Here is a 19,755-nt window from a genome sequence, read left to right on the forward strand (position 1 = left end):
GAGGAATGGCCGGTCTTGGTGCACGTGGCAGCTCTCCCCATGTGCAGAGGAGTGGCTTGGCTTGGCGGGTGAAGTCGGGGGTCGCTGTTCCCAAACTAGGTTGAGTTGTGGCTGTTGTGTGGTGCGTCTTTTCCTGGCTGGGTGGGAGCCAGTGGACAGTCAGAGTTTAGTGTGTTCCTGCCTATTTCTAAGTAGTCCTTGAAAGACCCCCGGTAGGGACCTTCCCTCAGGTGGAGACCCCGGACCCACAGACCAGGCCGAGACCACGAGTCGGATGCAAACTGCAAGAGGTTTATTAAGTAGACACAGGTACCTGCGGGCGGCAAAGTCTTTCGGAGGACTTGCGCGCCTGCAGACTGGGAGGAGGACTTTTTATAGGAAAGAGGGCAGCAAAAAGCAATTTACAGAAGCAGAAGCGTGGTTATCAGAATGAGGCGGGGGGGCATGAATGGTTTTCCTCTCCCAGCATGGATGTCTGGCAGCAGACATCCTGCTCTTATCTTATAGGTATCCTACTTTGAAGTCATCCTGCTTTGTAGATGTCCTATCTTATAGATATCCTGTTTTCCTCTCACGAGAGCAGGCTAGCTGCTGATCCTGAGAATCTTTCAAGCAAACAGGACGTTCTCCCGGGGAGCCTGCTAGCTGCGGGTTCTGAGGAGGGGGTCTATAGGATCTTTCATTCCCCCATTTTCTTTTATCATAGAGTTAAATCTTTTACTCTAAGCAGTTATGGAACCTCGGTTTCTTCTTGTTGTAACATATGATACTGATGGGTCAGTACTAGGGCCTGAATAACTGACAGCCTGTCTTTCATTAACCGGACCAAGCAGTTTAAGATGCAGGGCCCAAACAGGAGTATCAGAAGGAGGATAATCAATCAAGGGACCCATCAGAGGAGACAATAGAGTCGTAAACCAGGGAGACTTATTAAACCACCCTTTGAACCATCCCTGTTGTGATTTGAGCAGCTTTTGTGTCTGTCTTTACCTCTCTCTAAGCTTTGTCATAGTGTGGTCCGCATAGAAACAACATTCCTCTTTGAGTGCTGCGCATAACCCTCCCTCTTGTAAAAACAACATGTCTAGCCCCCTCCTGTTTTGTAGGGCTACCTCTGAGAGGGGGGGTTAATGACTCTTCAAGTGCGCTAACCGATTCTTCCAGCGCCTTGATATCAGTATGCATGGCTGCCTGAAGTTGTCTAAATTGGCTGGTCTCCATAATCTAGGACTAAGGGGTTGCATCTACCTCCTGGGGTGGCGCACTAGACATTGGTAGCGGTAGTGATCTTATAGCAGGGGCCACAAGCTTTCCCCCCCCCCCCCGCAAGTCCAGGGTCCCCTTCCTGAGTACCCAGGCATGGTTCCTCGTCTGAGCATGATTAGATCCCAGATGGAGGAGGGTTTCCAGTAAGCCTCCCCCATCGTTTCGCAACCCCATTGGGCACAGTAATCGTCCCCCGGCCCTCCACATCCCTTGTGTGTATTTTGTCCTGGACAAACATAGAAGTCTTTGTTCCTGGTCCCATGTCGTCCCCCTCCACCCCCTCTGGTGATGGCAGTCATATCCCGGGAATGTCGCCATCCCCAGTCTTAGTAGGGCCCATATAATGATCCAAGGGCCCCACGGGTAAGCCTTATCTTTAAGGGGTTTTGAGTGCGTTGGGCTCTCCATGCTGGGGTTGCGGCGGGCTCCATTTTGTCAGCTGTATGGGCGGCCTTAACGTGTGAGGCGTGGATCCAGGCTGCGATGCCGTCAACCTTTAGTGCCATTGGGGGTCAGAAGGACAGTGTAAGGGCCTTTCCACCGAGGTTCCAAGTTTTAGGTCTGGTGTCTGCGGACCCAAACAGTATCTCCTATCTGGAAGGGATGCGGTTCCACCAGCTGGTTCAGTTGGTCTCGGTAAGCAGCGGCGAGTGGCTTCCAAACCTCTCTCTGCACAATCTGTAGACACCTGTAAATGAGCCTCCAGAGAAGGACTGTTAGCAAAATCAGCAATGTTTGAATTAAAGAAATTTATAAATGGGGAGGAGCCCCATATAGGATTTCAAAAGGAGTCAGTCCATGAGGCCCCAGGGTGTTGCGGGCCCTGTACAGGGCCAGTGGTAAGAGGAGCACCCAGTCTCTAGTGCCAGTTGCAAGCGTTAATTTGGATAAGGTCTCCTTAATTGTTCTATTCATGCGTTCTACCTGTCCTGAACTTTGGGGTCTATACGCACAATGTAATTTCCATTCGACCCCTAGGAGTTTGGCCACCTACTGACTTACCTGGGAGATGAAGGCGGGCCCATTATCGGTGCCAAGACTTGAGGCATTCCGTACCTGGGAAATATTTCTTCCAAGAGCTTTTTGGTCACCACCTTTGAGGTTTCGTTTTTGGTGGGAAAGGCTTCTATCCATCCTGAAAAAGTGTCTATGAACACCAAGAGGTATCTGTACCCCTAGAGACCTGGCTTAACCTCCGTAAAGTCGATCTCCCAATGTACTCCGGGACGATGTCTCCGTGCCCGAACTCCTGGACCAAGCTTGGTTCTGCCTGCATTTACCTGAGCGCAGGCTTGGCATTCATCAGTCACTTTTTGCAGGGCTCTGTCCCTGTTCAGGAGGTATTGGCCTGACTCCTGTCTGTCCGACAAGGTTTTCATCTTCTTTGGCCCCAAATGAGTCAATTTATGCAAGTAGTCTATTATTTTATAAGTATGTTTTGTTGGCATACCAATCTTTTCCTTGAAAACCCAATGTTGCTTTTCGGGGTCATATGTGGCCCCCATTTTCTTTAGGAGATCAATGTCCTCTTTACTATAGGGTAGCGAACTGGAGGCTTGGGCCTCTTCCGGGTTCGTCAAGGGGAGAGCTTGGGAGGTCTTGGTTGATTTTATAGCAATCTCTCGAGCAGCCTTATCTGCCAGCCTATTTCCCTTTTCCTCAGGGCTATGGCCTTTTTGATGCCCAGGGCAGTGCATAATACTTAATTTTGGGGGCAAAAATAAGGCTTTCAGGAGTGCCAGTATCCCAAGTTTGTTTTTAATTTCCTTTCCTTCTGAGGTCAGCAGCCCTCGTCTTCAATAAATTTCCCCATGTATGTGAGCCGTGGCGAATGCATATCGGCTATCCGTATAAACATTCAGTCTCTTACCTTCTGCCATCCGGAGTGCCTAGGTCAGAGCGATGAGTTCAGCCCTCTGGGCGGAGGTGCCTGCTGGTAAGGCTTCTGCCCAAACTACCTCAGTCTCTGTTGTCATTGCTGCCCCCGCCTTTCGTTTCCCATTTGCCAGGAAACTGCTGCCATCCGTATACCAAGTATAGTCAGCATCTCGGAGGGGTTGATTCGTCAGGTCCAGTCTGGTCCCGTGTGTTTCTGCGAGGATCTGGAGGCAGTCGTGGTGTTCCGGGTCCTCAGGCAGGGGGTGCAAGGTCGCGGGATTAAGAGCGACCACAGGTCCGAATTGCACCCGGTCCGCATTCAGGAGCAAGGCTTGGTAGTAAGTCATGCTGGCATTGGAGAGCCAGCGGTCTGGAGGCTGCTTGACCAAGGCTTCCACCGCATGGGGTGCCAGGATAGTCAGTGGCTGGCCCAGGGTTAGTTTACCCGCGTCCTTAGTGAGGACTGCAATAGCTGCTACCATTCGCAGACAGGGCGGCCACCCTGAAGAAACTGGGTTGAGTTTCTTTGAGAGATAGGCTACAGGACGCCTCCAAGGGCCCAGTTTTTGAGTTAGGACCCCTTTGACGTAACCCTGTCTCTCATCCACGAACAAGTCAAAGGGTTTGGTAATGTCAGGGAGGCCTAAAGCAGGGGAGGCTGGTAAGGCTTTCTTAATGTTTTTGAAAGCCCTCTGCTGTTCCTCTCCCCAATCAAACATTGTCCCTGGTTTAGTTAGAGGATACAAGGGTGCAGCCATCTCGGCAAACCCTGGGATCCAGAGGCGGCAGAATCCCGCTGTTCCCAGAAACTCTCGCAGCTGGCGGGGGTTCCGGGGGGCAGGGATGTTAGTGATAGTTTGTTTGCGCACCTCGGTCAGCCATCTCTGTCCATCTTTTAATTGATAACCTAGGTAAATGACTTGCTTCTGGCACATCTGAGCCTTCCTGGCTGATGCCTGATATCCTAATTGTCCCAATGTCTGTAGGAGGGACTTTGTGCCCTCCTGACATTCTTTCTCTGAAGCGGCCGCCAGAAGGAGGTCATCAACGTATTGGAGCAATGTCAGGGTGGGGTACTGGACCCGAAAGTCGCCAGGTCCCGGTGCAGAGCCTCATCAAAGAGGGTCGGGCTGTTCTTGAATCCCTGGGGGAGCCTAGTCCAGGTCAATTGACCCGAAAGACCAAGATCTGGGTCCTTCCATTCAAAGGCAAAAAGGGGCTGGCTCTCCGGATGCAGCCGCAAGCAGAAGAAGGCATCCTTTAAGTCTAATATGGTATACCAAACGTGGGATGGTGGCAGAGTGCTCAATAAGTTATAGGGGTTGGGGACCATGGGGTGCATGTCCTTCACCCTTTTGTTGACCTCCCTCAAATCCTGCACTGGCCGGTAGTCCCCAGTCCCTGGTTTCTTTACTGGTAAAAGGGGGTGTATTCCATGGTGACCGGCAGGGGATGAGGATGCCCTGGTCCAAGAGCCTCTTTTTTTTGCAATAAGCACATTGGTCCCTGTCCATTTTGGCCCCCTTCCTTTCTCCCAGCCTACCTCCCTCTCTTTCTTGTCCTTGAACTACAGTGGCCAGCAGCCTACTTAATTCTTTATTCTATTTCATGTCTCTTTCCTCATTTATTGGTTGCTCCTCTGAATATACTTGTAAATTCTCCTTTCCTTCTCTTTCTTTGCCTCTTCAGCAGATCCTGTATTGTATATCCCTGCAGACCTTCCAGCCTCTGTAATTTACTTCTGATATCCGGACTGGACTGCCAAATAAAGGATATTGAAACACTAGTGGCCTGCCCCGGTTCCCCGGGTCATAGGGAGTATACATTCTGTATGCTTCCTTAAACCTCTCTAAAAAGGCAGAGGGAGTTTTCTCATTCCCTTGTATCACTTGCTTTACCTGAGCCACATTAGTGGGGCGGCGTGCTGCCCCTCGGAGACCCGCTATAAGCAGCTGGCGATAGAGGCGTAGGTGTCCCTTACCTGCAGCTGTGGTGAAGTCCCAATCAGGTCGCGTCAGAGGGAAGGCCTCGTCAATTTCGTTAGGCAAAAGGGTTGGGCGACCATTGTCGCCTGGAACGTTTCTCCGAGCCTCCAAAAAGACTCTTTGCTTTTCCTCTGAGGTCAGCAGGGCTTGCAAGAATTGCTGGCAATCATTCCAGGTGGGCTGGTGGGTGACTAAAATAGACTCGATTAGATTAGTCAGTGCCACTGGGTTTTTGGAAAAGGAAGGGTTATGCTGTTTCCAGTTACAGTGATCAGAAGCTGAGAATGGCCAGTACTGTTGCTGCCCATTCGGACCCTCTCGGAGGGGAAGGGCGTGGGAGGTGGAATCAGGCGGCGGCTCGCGTCTGTCCCTCTGTTGGCCAGCCATAGGTGAGAGGGCCGGGGATTCTTGTGGGGGCCCCTCGGCCATCGCCGCTTCAGGTCCCTCTGGGCTATCTGATCCTGCATATGGAGGAGGCTCAACATTTTACAGGGTGTGTCAAACTTTTCCAACTTCTATAAGCAGTTACAAATATCATCAGGTCAATTCCAGTAAGAGTACAATGACAGACATTGTTGTTATTAAATACCATCAGTTCCAGTCTCTGAGAAACAGTTAAAACCCCAATTTTCCCCCCTTCTTAAGTGAAGAGGGGTTGTTAACGATTGTCCCATGGTACCAGATTTAGGCTCGAGCACAAACAGATATACAAAAACAAAGAACATATTTAAACACAAAAATTCAACAATTAGACACAAACAATATGGACGCGCAGCACGGCTTTGGCGCAAAACCCAAAGCAAAAATTCAGACGGAGACTGAAAAAAATCAGGCTCCAGCCACCTTTGGAATGTGGCTCGCCAGACGAGCGCCGAAAAAGCTGCCATCTAATTTCGGGCTCCAGATTCAGACCCAAGTCAGCAAAGCAAGACTTTGGGTCTGATACAGATTGAGCTCCGGAAAAGCTGCCACCTAATTCCGGGCTCCAGACACCCTTGGAACGTCTTCCAGGGCTGCGGGGTGGAAGTTCGAGCTCGTCAGCTCCTTCTTGGGCCCGCCAGATACAGAGCACCCAGATCTGAGTGTACAGAGTTAAGCACATAAACGACGCAGACACAGACTAACAAATCGGTGCTGGCCAGCTTACCTCCCGATGGTGGGTCGGTGGTCCCTGGGTGGGGGCCTCGATTCCCGGCCAATGCACCAAATGAAAGACCCCCGGTAGGGACCTTCCCTCAGGTGGAGACCCCGGACCCACAGACCAGGCCGAGACCACGAGTCGGATGCAAACTGCAAGAGGTTTATTAAGTAGACACAGGTACCTGCGGGCGGCAAAGTCTTTCGGAGGACTTGCGCGCCTGCAGACTGGGAGGAGGACTTTTTATAGGAAAGAGGGCAGCAAAAAGCAATTTACAGAAGCAGAAGCGTGGTTATCAGAATGAGGCGGGGGGGCATGAATGGTTTTCCTCTCCCAGCATGGATGTCTGGCAGCAGACATCCTGCTCTTATCTTATAGGTATCCTACTTTGAAGTCATCCTGCTTTGTAGATGTCCTATCTTATAGATATCCTGTTTTCCTCTCACGAGAGCAGGCTAGCTGCTGATCCTGAGAATCTTTCAAGCAAACAGGACGTTCTCCCGGGGAGCCTGCTAGCTGCGGGTTCTGAGGAGGGGGTCTATAGGATCTTTCAGTCCTAAGTGATCCTTGCAACACCCTGCTTGCAGCCTCTGAAAAAATTCACTGCATGGGCTGTGTCTGCAGGGAGCAGATTGCCTGGAGCTGCAAATGGTGGAGCTTGTAAATGGTTTCTCCTGTGTAGAGTAGCACTGGTCTGTTAAACTGTGAAGTAGGATTGCATAATTGTTTTTTTTTTGCTTTTAATAAAATTTTATATTTTATTTTTATTAATTAATTAATTAATTAATTTAATTATTAAAGATTTCTGCCTCTTCCCCCCACCACCTCCTACCCCCCCCAATCAAGTCTTCCTCCCTCCTCAGCCCAAAGAGCAATCAGGTTTCCCTGCCCTGTGGGAGGTCCAAGGACCACCCACCTCTATCCAGGTCTATTAAGGTGAGCTGCAGTCCTGGTGTGATAGGATATTCTGCTTGTTATATCACTGTCCAGTGTACAAACAGAGTCATGCTTTTTGTGTGCAGTTCGAAGATAGACTGTAAAACTGACAATATGGTTTCTATGAAGTTCTAAATATTGCAGTCTCCTTTCAAGTTTGTCTTATAAATGTTTAAAATAGTTTAATAGCTGGTAGAACTACAGTGCTGTTGATTTAGCAATGCATGATTAAACTGTTCTAACTTTCTGCTACCACCAGTTGTAATGGTATTATTCATTGATGTTTAGTTCCAGGATACTAAATTAAATTCCATTTTTTAAATATTTTTATAAATATTTATCCTAAATATTTTTATCCTAAATATTTTTATAAATACTTATCCTAAATACTTTTATAAATATTTATCCTTAATATTTATCCCGTTCCTGATTGCTATACCTTTGTTTTAAGGTCTTTTTTGAGTTTTGGGTTTCTGTGGCTTTGAACTCACAGAGATCTGCCTGTGTCTGCCTCCTAAGTGCTGGTAGTAAAGATGTGCACCACCACTTAGATGTGAGTTAGCCAGAAACAGGCTTATGCCAAACAGTGGTGCATGAGAATTGTCTGAATTCTGTCAATCATACTTTAAATAAACGCTGATTGGCCAGGCAGGAAGTATAGGTGGGTCAACCAGATAGGAAGTAGAGGTGTGGTGATGAGGACAGGAGTATTCTGGGAAGAAGGAAGCTCTTCCCATACTCCTGCCCAGACTCCTAAGAAGCAACATGTGATCTGCCCTGCTGTGAAAGGTACTGAGCCACATGGCTAATTTACCAATCAGTTTTATATATTATGTAGATCTTTGTGTGATTTTCCTTAGGGTTTGCCAGTTGTGGGGAACTGGGCAGTGAAGAAATCCCAACATGCAGGTCCCTGCCATGTTACAGAATGGCGTCTATGGTGTAAACTGCATCTACAGAAAGCCTGATAAAGTTTGGAACGAATATAGTTAGCATGTTTTCTTGGTAGCAGCAATTTCTTGGTTCTGCTTCCTAGAGGCAAGCAAGCTCTCTCATCCAAGAGAAGCTTCCTGACTCAGTTTTAGCTGCAAAACCCTGAAGCTCTTTAAGAGGTCTTGCTTTGAAACACTTAAATGGTGTTGATGAAAACCTGAACATGTGCTTCTCAGTTTTCAGCTGCAGCAGAAAAAAAGCTGCACCATTTTAATATGCTTGCTTTCTATTCCTTCCTGCCAGGGCAAACTCTGATTCTTTCAGGCAGGCATTCTGACTAAGAAAGCAAGTGATTATGGTCTGTGAGCAGAATGCTGCTGCTTTCTTGCTGTCTGGAAATTTGAAACACTGTAGAGTTGTGGCAATGAAGGCTGCTCTGGCTGGTACCTCAGCCACAAGGCTAGAATCACAGAAAGCTAAGGAATGTGCTAGATCCAGCTGATATATACAGTAAAGAGAGATTCAAAGCTGAAGAAAACCACTAAATGGTTTATGGTATGTTTAAAATATATGCATGGCAAAGGTCAAAGGTTTTTTTTTTTTTTGGTTTTTCGAGACAGGGTTTCTCTGTGGCTTTGGAGCCTGTCCTGGAACTAGCTCTGTACACCTGGCTCAAAGTTCTTAAAGTGGAAAAAAAGAGTACTTGGTTGTGGTGGTACACACCTTTAATCCCAACACTTGGGAGCCAGAAGTAGATCTGTTGTGAGACTTCAGTCTCACTTGGGGCAGAGGAAGATTGACCTTTGTGACTTCAAGGTGTGGCAGGACACACCTTTAATCCCAATGCCTGGGAGGCCTGGACAGACAGGTCTCCATGATAGCACACACCTTTAATCTCAGCACTGCTAACTCAGATCTCTTTGAGTTCAAGGACAGCGTTCAGAGTTATTCCAGGACAAAGTTACACAGAGAACCTGTCTTTTTAAGTAAAAGTGAAAATAGAAGAAATACAGGTTCAGTAAAGCCACATAAAGATGGAAAATACAGGGCTGGAGAGATGGCTCAGTGGTTAAGAGCATTGCCTGCTCTTCCAAAGGTCCTGAGTTCAATTCCCGGCAACCACATGGTGGCTCACAACCATCTGTAATGAGGTCTGGTGCCCTCTTCTGGCCTGCAGGCATACACACAGACAGAATATTGTATACATAATAAATAAATAAATATTTGAAAAAAAAAAGATGGAAAATACACAGGGAATCTTGTTACTAAATGTTGTTATGCTCTCTTTGAATTGTTTCAATGTTGGCCGTTCATGTTACAAAACAGCATTACTAATAATATGGTTTCTTTGTCATTATTTCAGGTCTGAGCACTTGGGAACAAACAAGCATCCACCCATCCAATCCTTACAGAAGGTAAGGCACATTGCTTTGTGGAAGTTCCAAGGCATTCTCTACTAGGTAGGATGTAACAAGGTATCCATCTAAAGAGAATACTTTCCCAAAAAGCCAGTAGAAGCAGTAGAGATAAATTCTGGTTCCACTCCCAGTGACCCATCAGTCTTCCTGAGCCATATCACTGTCAACCACATTCCAAATGAATAGTTTGGACCTATGCTGGTTCCTTCCCAGTCTTAGTGGTGTTGGTTAGCTCCCATTAGCTCAGTTAAACTGTTTCAGTGGGTGAGCCCATCATGGTCTTGACCTCTTTGCTCATATTCTCACTCCTTCCACTCTTCAATTGAACTTTGAAAGATCAGTCCAGAGCTTTGATGTGTGTCTCTGCCTCTGTTTCCATCATTTGATGGAAGTGTGTTCTTTGGTGATATTTAAGTTATTCATCATTCTGACTACAAGAGAAGGCCAGCTCAGGTCCCCCCTTCTCTATTGCTTAGGGTCTTATCTGTGGTCATCCTTGTGGATTCCTAGGAATTTACTAAAGTCATGTTTCTTGATAACCTCATAATGACTCCCTCTATCAAGATATCTCTTTCCTTGCTCTCATCTCTGACCTTCCTCTATCTCAATGATCCCATTTCCTCAAGTTCTCTTCACCCCTCCCCTTTCCCCCTTCTCTTCTCCTACCTTTCTTTTTCCCCATCCTTGTGTTCCCATTTTATTTCAGCTGATCTTTTATATTTTGAATTCCAAGTGGATTTATATGTTTTTCTTAGGGTTCACATTGTTACTTAGCTTCTAGGATCATGAACTATAGAGTCAATATCCTCTTTTTATAGCTAATATCCACTTATCATTGAGTACATAATACCATATTCATCTTTTTGGGTCTGAGTTACCTGACTCAGAATGGGGTTTTCTAGTTCCATCCATTTGCATGTAGAATTTAACATATCTTTTTGTTTTACCACTGAGTAGTAATCTAACTATGTGAATATTCCACATTTTCTTTATCCATTCTTCAGTTGAGGGGTATTCAGTGTGTTACCAGGTTCTGACTATTACAAAAAAATGCTTCTATGAACATAGTTTAACATATATCTTTGTAGTATGATTGCACGTCATTTTGTTATAATTCCAATAGTGGCATTTTTGGATCTTGGGGTGCTTTGATTGCCAGTTTTCTGTGAAACATCCATAGTTACTTATAAAGTGGTTGCACAAGTTTGCATTCCCAACAGTTACTTCACATCCTTTTCAGCTTATGTTATTATCATTGGTGTTTTTGGACTTAGCCATTCTGACATGTGCTTTTATATTTTTTAGATATCTTTCTTGTACCTCTGATCTCTCCAAGACCTTTATCATGATGGGGTATCATATTTTGTCAAATGTTTTTTCAACATCTAATGAGTTGGTCATACGGTTTTTTCTTTTCTTTTATAGGTGAGTTGACACCATTGATATTAAGTGCTATTAATGACCAGTGGTTGTTAATTCCTGTTCTTTTTCAGTTGGAGTTGTTGTGTGTTTCCCTTCCTTTGGTTTTGCTGATGTGAGGATATCTGTTGCTTTAGTTTTTATTGGTGAAGTGAGCTTCCTTTGTTCTGGATTTCCTTCTAGTACTTTCTGTAAGGCTGGGTTAACTTAGTTGTTTATATCCCTTGCCATCTATCTAAACCTGTTAGGACCTCAAGGATAAATTAATCACCTTATATCTTCATCAGTGTTCCAAATTAGTCATACCAAAAATATCATGTTTATTACTTTTATTTATAATTTTTTCTTTTTTCTTTTTGTTTAAAAAATATCCTCATTATGAATCTCTGGCTGTCCTGGAACTCACTGTATAGACTAGAATCTTGTAGAGAATCAGCATTATTTGCCCACCTTATCTCCAATGTATCTGAATTATAGTTGGGCACATCACAGACAACTAAATTAATACATTTTTGTTGTTTAAGACAAGGTTTCTTTGTGTAGCTTTTGCTGTCCTGAAACTAGCTTTGTAGACCAGGCTGACCTTGAGTTTATATAGACCAACTTTTCTCACACTATGTAGTTTAGAATTGTTTTGAACACTTAGTCCTGCTTCTGTGTCTCAGTGCTGGAAAGAAATTCTTGTAACCGCTGCAAGGCTGGGTCTTAAGTGGTCAGTGAGAAGGAAAATAGATAAGTGTCCTCCAATTTATCTGCACTATAAGGGAAAGGGTTTATTATACTGGTCACTAATTCTGTAATGGGCTAGGGGTGGGGCGTTGGTAGAGGTGGTTGGCGCTCTGGGTAGGTGGGGCGTTGCCACGGCCGGGGGGGGGTGGGGGCCGGGTGACCGGGCACTCTGGGTCAGCGGGCCCTTAGGGGGACTGGGTGGGCTGTGGTTATGGCTTGGGCTGGCTATGGCTGAGGCTTGGCTAGGGGTGGGGCGTCGCTAGGGTTTGGTGGCGCCGGGGGTTGGGCGTTGCCAGGGCCGGGGAGGGGCCCTAAGGACTCGGGGTGATTGTGTTGCCGGGGGCGGGGTGTGTGGTCCCCGCGGTGCGTGTCCGGGACCGTGGACACTCCCCCGTCGTGCGAGGATGGCCCCGCCGGTCCCCGTGCCCCCCCACCCCCCGGGGGCTCCGCGACCCTGTTCCTGGTCCAGGACTACGTCTACCATGATTCCTCTCGGCGGCCATTTTTCCTGTAGTCCGGTACCAGTCTGTGACGGACTCGTTCTCCCAGGATCCCCGGGCTGGAAGCCAGGGCTCCTTCTTTCCTTCCTGCTTTCCCGCCGCTCCTGCCACGGTGGGAGCCGTCTCCCAACAGGCGTGAGAAGTAGAGAAACCGCCGCTCCCCCCCCCCCCCCCCCCCCCCGCCTCCTCCAGCCGTCGCTTGTGGAGCCGCGATCTTTGCGGGTGAATTCGAGGGGCCGGCGGGGGGCGGAAGGAGCGACTCGTGGGGCTTCCGGCCAGAACCGGGGCGGGGGGGGGGCGAACTAAGGGAGGGAGGGGGGAGGGAGCGAACCACCCGCGCGGCCGGCGCCCCCCTCCCCCCCCCCCCCCCCCCGGCGGACACAGGACACTCGGGAGTCCCCCGGACTCCGGCCAGAGTCCGCCCGGCCCAGACGCTGACCCCACGTCTCCCCTGTGCCCTCTGTAGGCCCCTGACTGGACTCAAGATGCCCCCGCACCCCGAGATCCCTCGCTGGAGACTGCAGGAAGATTCCCAGAGCGCCACAGTGTCCACAGACTCTGCCCAGAAGGCGACCAGGACTCCACCGGTTGCCTGGGCCATGCCCAGAGAGGCTTTAGGTACGTGCTGATGGTGCTGGGGGGTGCAAAGCCCATGCCCACGGTGTCTTGGTCGCCCCTGTGCAGACACAGGACACTCAGGAGGCCTCCAGACTCTGCACAGACAGAGACCAGAGTCCGCCAGGCCCCCTTTGCGCGTCCCAGACCCTGACCCCACGTCTCCCCCGTGCCCTCCGCAGGCCCTTGACTGGACTCAGGACGCCCCCGGACCCCGGGATGCCGCGCTGGAGGCTGCAGGAAGATTCCCAGAGGGCCACATAGGGCACAGAGGGCCACAGTGCGCCCCAGTGTCCACAGATTCTGCCCAGACAGCGACCAGGACTCCCCCGGGGCCTGGGCCATGCCCAGAGAGGCTTCAGGTATGCGCTGATGGTGCTGGGGGGAGGGGGCGCCAGAGCCCATGCCCTTGGTGTCCTGGACGCCCTTGGGGAGAGGAAGGGGAGAGGAAGGGGAGACCCTTCAAGCCTGGATATTTTGCTTGTAATACCACAGTCCAGTGTACAAACAGAGTCATGCTCTTGGTGTGCAGTGGGAAGAGAGATTTGAAAATTGATGGTGTGGTTTCTAGAATTTTTGAATATTGCATTCACTTTCCGGTTTGTCTTATAAATGTTTCAAAGCTGGTAGTATTATGGTGATGTTTATTGTCTTTTTAGCAATACATAATTATAATGCTTCTAACTTTTTGCTATCACCAGCCACAATGACATGATTCAGTGCTGTTTAGTGGAACAAAGTCATAGTCTCTTATTAATGCCATTCTTTCTCTCAGGGAAGGGACTACTCCATTTCAAATTTAGGATAGATAAGTGTTCTATTATTAATTTTTTTATCATATTAAATTATCATTTGTTGGCGTTATTTTTAACATTTATTTAATTTAGACGCATTACTGGTATATTTTTCGATGTTTTCTAGTTTAAGTATTTCATTCCATTTTTTCTCAAGTGCTGTTTATTTATATCAGTTTATAGCAGGGTTTCTTAACTTTTGTGGTCACAGCTTCCTATCGGGATCAAATGATCCTATCACAGGACTGGCCTAAGACCATCAGAGTGGTGGCCTGAGTGGTTGTGGCAGGACATGTGGTGGCAGGCAGAGGTCCCTGGGAGCAGCCAGTCCCATGCAGAAATGGCTGCCAGTCCCAGAGTGGTGGCCTGAGTGGGGGTGGCAGGCTATGTGGTGTCAGGCATTGGGCCCTGAGAGCAGCCAGTCTCAGGCAGAGATGGCTGCTGGTTCCCTAGTAGTGGCTGGTCCCAGACAGGGACACACATGGCAGGCCGGCCAAAGATAGAGACAGGGATAGACAGGACTTGCAGAGTGAGGTCTACTGCGCATGCATGGCCTTTTAGTGGAACTCTGGGTGATTCTGGGAAATGTGGTCTTTTAAATCAGGCAGGCAGATGCAGTACTCTCCATGTGCATGGCATCTTTGTCTAACTCTGGGTGCTTCTGTGAAATGTGGTCTTTTAGATCAGGCGGGCAGACGCTCTACTATGCGCATGCGCGGCCCTTTTCTCAAACGCTGTGTGATTCTGTAAAATGTGGTCTTCCCAGGTTAGGCTCAACATTATGGCCTCTATGCACAGAGGCCTTCTGTGTGATGTCGTCCCCCAGAAGAAAAACAGACATGACTTGCAGAGTGAGGTTGAATACCATAAAACTTTTAGCATTTAGGTTTACGTTGCCTCTGTAGTTATTTTTGTGGAGCTTGTAAATGGTTTTTCCTCTGTAGAGTAGCAGTCTACTGCTAAACTGTGAAATAAGATTTCATGATTTTCTAATAGAATTAATGGTATAAGCATTTCCCATAGTAACACATGGCCGTAAAGCTTGCTTCAACTTTTCACAATAATTTTTCGAGATTATAACTACATCATACTTTGAGCTTCCCTGTGTATGGATTTCCTGGGGAGATGGAGACTCTGCAGTCCTGTTATAGTAGCATATTGTGCTATATAAGCTGATATGTGATATACATGCTGAGAAAATATTTATTACAGTGGCTTGTAAAATGTTTCTCCTGAGTATAGTAGCACTCCACTGCTAAACAGTGATCTAGAAGAGTATAATTGATAATAGAATTAATGGTATAAGGATGTAGCAGTTCTTACGAGACATTAAGACACAGAAAGAGTTAGGTTGGGAGCTTAGGCCCCAGTCCTTAGCATCTATCCCAGCTACCAGGCCTGTTCTGGACTTCAAATCCCAGCATGCCAGGTCCTGACCCCTCCCCAGGATACTTAATTCATCCCCCCCTCCCCAAAGAGAAACATGTGGTCTTCCTTTCTTCCTCCCAGGTGTTGCATTCCTGAGGTTTCCCATTTCCCTCTCAGGGCCACCCTAGAGCACAGATCTCCCTTTAAACCTGGATATTTCTTAATTTTTATGGTTTTGATTTGGCTTGTTTGGCAATTTTTGCTTCCTCAGAGAGCTCGCTTAGGAAATATTTCTAACATTTGGAGGTTCCCACCTAGCCTAGGGCAGGTCCTTTCTACATGGCAGGCCTCATTTTGAAAGGCCCCTAGTCTTCAGTTCCAGCTCTCTATGCCAAGCTTAAAAACTGCTTCTGGGCTACAGCTGCTGTGTCCTGGTGAGTTCCTTTTCTTGTCTATGCTATAGTGTTTGGGGAGACCCATTCGTACTTATTCTTGTCATTTTCGGATTTCCATTTGAAATCATGTGCTCACGCTGGGAATTTAAGTCAGGTTGCGGCCAATCCTGCGGGATCTGGGTTTGCTGAGGCGGAGATCTGTTTGTATTGGGATGTCGGTTATTCAATCTCTCCGACCCCTTTTTGACCTAAGAGCCACTTTTGAGGATGTTCTGAAATGGACTTAGGCCACCTGGTTGTTCAAATTTTCTAAATGGGCACATACAGTTTAAAGCCAGGTCTTTTTTTGCCCCTGTAAGCCTCTTAAAAAAATATATTAAATTGAACCTGTGTGATACAAATGAGCAAAACTTACATATATATGGTTTTCTTTCCACGGTTTTTTGGTCTCTGTGCTCTCGGTCCACCCCCACGTTAGCCAGCATCAGCACCATGCTGCCTGAGGCATTGGCCCCTCCCCTACCCCCTCAAGCCTACACTCCCTACCTCTTCTGGTTGAGCTACATTCATTCCCCAGTCCTTTGCTTCTATCTGTTTTTTTCCCCTGTAAACCTCTTACAAAAAAAATCTTTTAAATTGGGCTTGATTGGTAATTTTTGCTTTGTCAAAGAGCTCACTTGGGAAATATTCCTAACACAAAGTAGAATTTAAATATTCTATTTTTCTAAATCCTTGCGGTACTTTCTCTATCGCTCCTAAGACAGATTTCTTTCTCCAATACTTTCTTTTGTCAAATGTTTTGTTTTATTGTTATCAATAGTTATATTAGAATATGTTTCTAAATATTTTTCTTAAATATTATTCACATTCCCGATTGTTATAGCCTTGATATAAGTTTTTTTTTGATGTTTGGGTTTCTCTGTCTCTGCCTGTGTCTGCCTCCAAAATGCTGTGATTAAAGATGTACACCACTACTTTCCCGCCATAAGTAATATTATGTCAGTCTGTGTACTATGTTTTTATAATCTTATTGATCACTCTGAGTGTTTCCACTATGAATGAAGCTTTGTAATCAGCTTTTCTGTTACAAATTTTTGGAAATTGTCATTGAATTGTATTCATTATATTCTGCAACTTTACTATACACAGCATATTTGTTTTTAGGTATTAAGTTCCCCAAAATTAATTATATGCTTCTTTATTTACTTATTTTTAGTTTTCTTGTTGCTGTTAATCTTTGAAATACTTTTTGTTTTTTGGATACAATGTCTTTGCAGGTTGGTTTTGCTGATGTGAGGTTATCTGTTTTATGAGATTTTGTGGGTTCTGTTAGCTTTCTTGGTTTGGGGTTTTCCTTCTAGTACTTTCTGTCAGGCTGGGTTTGTGGCTATGTGTTGTTTAAATGTGGTTTTGGCATGGAATATCTCATTGCCTCCATTGATGGTGTTTGAAATGTTTGCAGGGTATATATATCTGTGCTTGCATCTGTGGTCTCTTAGTGTCTGCATCACATCTGATCATTGCCTTCTGGCTTTCTTGGTTTCCATTGAGAAGTCAGGTGTAATTCTGATCATCTACCCTTGTTTTGTATTTGACCTTTTCCCTTTGCAGCTCATAATAGTCTGTCTTTAGTTTATATGTTTTGTATTTTAATTATGGTGATAGGACTTTATTTTCATCCAGTCTATCTTGTGTTCTGTATGCTTCTTCTATATTTGTAGGGCTATCCTTCTTTAAGTTTGGAAATTTTTCTTGTATAATGTTGGAGAATGTGTTTTCAGTGTTTTTGAGCTTGGGTTCTTCTATCACTGTCATTCTTAGTTTTTGTCTTTTGATGTTTCCCCATATTTCCTGGATATTTTCTGTAAGAATTTGTTATATTTAATTTTTTTCGTCTTATTAATTTCTTTCATATAGCTATCTTCAACCCCTGAGATTCTCTCTTCCATCTTTTCTATTCTGTTTGTCCAATTCTTCCAGTTGCTGCCAGAGTCTTTGGGAATTGTTCTTGGTCTGCTCTGTGTCTCAGGCAGCCTCTCAGGTTTCCTTTAGCATGCTCTCTTGCTCTGTTCTCCTGGCTTGCTCTCACAGCTTGTGGTTTATAGTTCCCCTCTTGGTTCTCTCAGCAGGAACCTCTCCTGCTGTCTTTTTAACTAACCCAGGTTTTTGAGGACCTCGGCTGGGTATCTTTTCACTCACCTCTTGGTCCTCTGTTATGAATCTCTGGCTGTCTTGGAACTTACTGTATATACTATGATCATTTAGAAAATCATCGTGATTTGCCCAAATTATCTCTAATGTATCTGAATTATAGTTGGGCACATCACAGATAACTAAATTAATACATTTTTGTTTTTCAAGACAAGGTTTCTTTGTGTAGCTTTGGCTGTCCTGAAACTAGCTTTGTAGACTGACCTTGAGTTTAGAGATCTGCCTTTTCCAAATTTATGTATTTTAGAATTGTTTTGAACACCCAATCCTTCTTCTGCTGCTCATTGCTGGAAAGAAAGTCTTGCATCTGCTTCAAGGCTGGGCCTTAATGTGTGCATGAAAGCATTCCCCCTTTGACCATAGCTCACATAAGAAATAGGTAGTGAGTCAATCCATTTTATATGATTGCTAAATGTTCTGAGTGTCCATTTCTTGCATCCACAGAATAAAGAATCAAGAACTCGGATAAAGAACCAAACTCATGAAAACAAATTATAGCAGTTGCACTAGTCTGAGAAAAATAGAACTTGATAAAATTGTGTTCCAGTTTCTAAAAGAAATGTTATTTTCCATATTTAAGCTGTACAGCCAGAGAGCACATGACCATAAACCCTTTTCACCTTTTTATATTAATTTTTGTGGATTATAATTACATAATTTAAATCATCACCCTCTTGCCTCTAAGACTTCCCAGAAATGAGAAAAATCATGAATTTTGCTTTATTTATCAAGGATTGTTGTTTGCATGTGACCTATGTTTGGCTTCAGAATTTCAGAGCTGTAAGGGAAAGGGTTTATTACACTGGTCAGTTACTCTGTAATGGTACACATACAAGGAATACTATGAATGAATAGTTTGGACCTATGCTGGTTCCTTCCCAGTCTTAGTGGTGTTGGTTAGCTCCCATTAGCTCAGTTAAACTGTTTCAGTGGGTGAGCCCATCATGGTTTTGACCTCTTTGCTCATTCTCACTCCTTCCACTCTTCAATTGAACTTTGAAAGATCAGTCCAGAGCTTTGATGTGTGTCTCTGCCTCTGCTTCCATCATTCGATGGATGTATGTTCTTTGGTGATATTTAAGTTATTCATCATTCTGACTACAAGAGAAGGCCAGCTCAGGTCCCCCCTTCTCTATTGCTTAGGGTCTTATCTGTGGTCATCCTTGTGGATTCCTAGGAATTTACTAAAGTCATGTTTCTTGATAACCTCATAATGGCTCCCTCTATCAAGATATCTCTTTCCTTGCTCTCATCTCTGACCTTCCTCTATCTCAATGATCCCATTTCCTCAAGTTCTCTTCACCCCTCCCCTTTCCCCCTTCTCTTCTCCTACCTTTCTTTTTCCCCATCCTTGTGTTCCCATTTTATTTCAGCTGATCTTTTATATTTTGAATTCCAAGTGGATTTATATGTTTTTCTTAGGGTTCACATTGTTACTTAGCTTCTAGGATCATGAACTATAGAGTCAATATCCTCTTTTTATAGCTAATATCCACTTATCATTGAGTACATAATACCATATTCATCTTTTTGGGCCTGAGTTACCTGACTCAGGATGGTGTTTTCTAGTTCCATCCATTTGCATGTAGAATTTAACATATCTTTTTGTTTTACCACTGAGTAGTAATCTAACTATGTGAATGTTCCACATTTTCTTTATCCATTCTTCAGTTGAGGGGTATTCAGTGTGTTACCAGGTTCTGACTATTACAAAAAAATGCTTCTATGAACATAGTTGAACATATATCTTTGTAGTATGATTGCACGTCTTTTTGTTATAATTCCAATAGTGGCATTTTTGGATCTTGGGGTGCTTTGATTTCCAGTTTTCTGTGAAACATCCATAGTGATTTATAAAGTGGTTGCACAAGTTTGCATTCCCAACAGTTACTTCACATCCTCTTCAGCTTATGTTATCATTGGTTTTTTTGGACTTAGCCATTCTGACATGTGCTTTTATATTTTTTAGATATCTTTCTTGTACCCCTGATCTCTCCAAGACCTTTATCATGATGGGGTATCATATTTTGTCAAATGCTCTTTCAGCATCTAATGAGTTTGTCATATGTTTTGTTCTTTCATTTTATTTACATGATGTATTATATTAATAGTTTTTTTTATTTTTTACCATTCTTTCATCTCTGGGATCAAGTTGACTTGAAAATGAAGC

At 45.3% G+C, this 19,755-nt stretch overlaps 1 protein-coding gene across 1 annotated transcript in view; it reads left to right on the forward strand.

Moving 5' to 3' along the window:
• LOC130882291 (uncharacterized) overlaps window positions 1-19,755 on the forward strand; it is a 47,069-nt gene that overhangs the window by 21,010 nt on the left and 6,304 nt on the right. Inside the window, exons 5-6 of the mRNA XM_057782181.1 lie at window positions 9,500-9,551; window positions 12,669-12,820. Of these exons, the coding sequence (XP_057638164.1) occupies window positions 9,500-9,551; window positions 12,669-12,820 (204 nt within the window). The remainder of the gene's footprint in view (window positions 1-9,499; window positions 9,552-12,668; window positions 12,821-19,755) is intronic.

Source organism: Chionomys nivalis, chromosome 10, assembly GCF_950005125.1.
Source record: "Chionomys nivalis chromosome 10, mChiNiv1.1, whole genome shotgun sequence".
Taxonomy (NCBI): Eukaryota; Metazoa; Chordata; class Mammalia; order Rodentia; family Cricetidae; genus Chionomys; species Chionomys nivalis.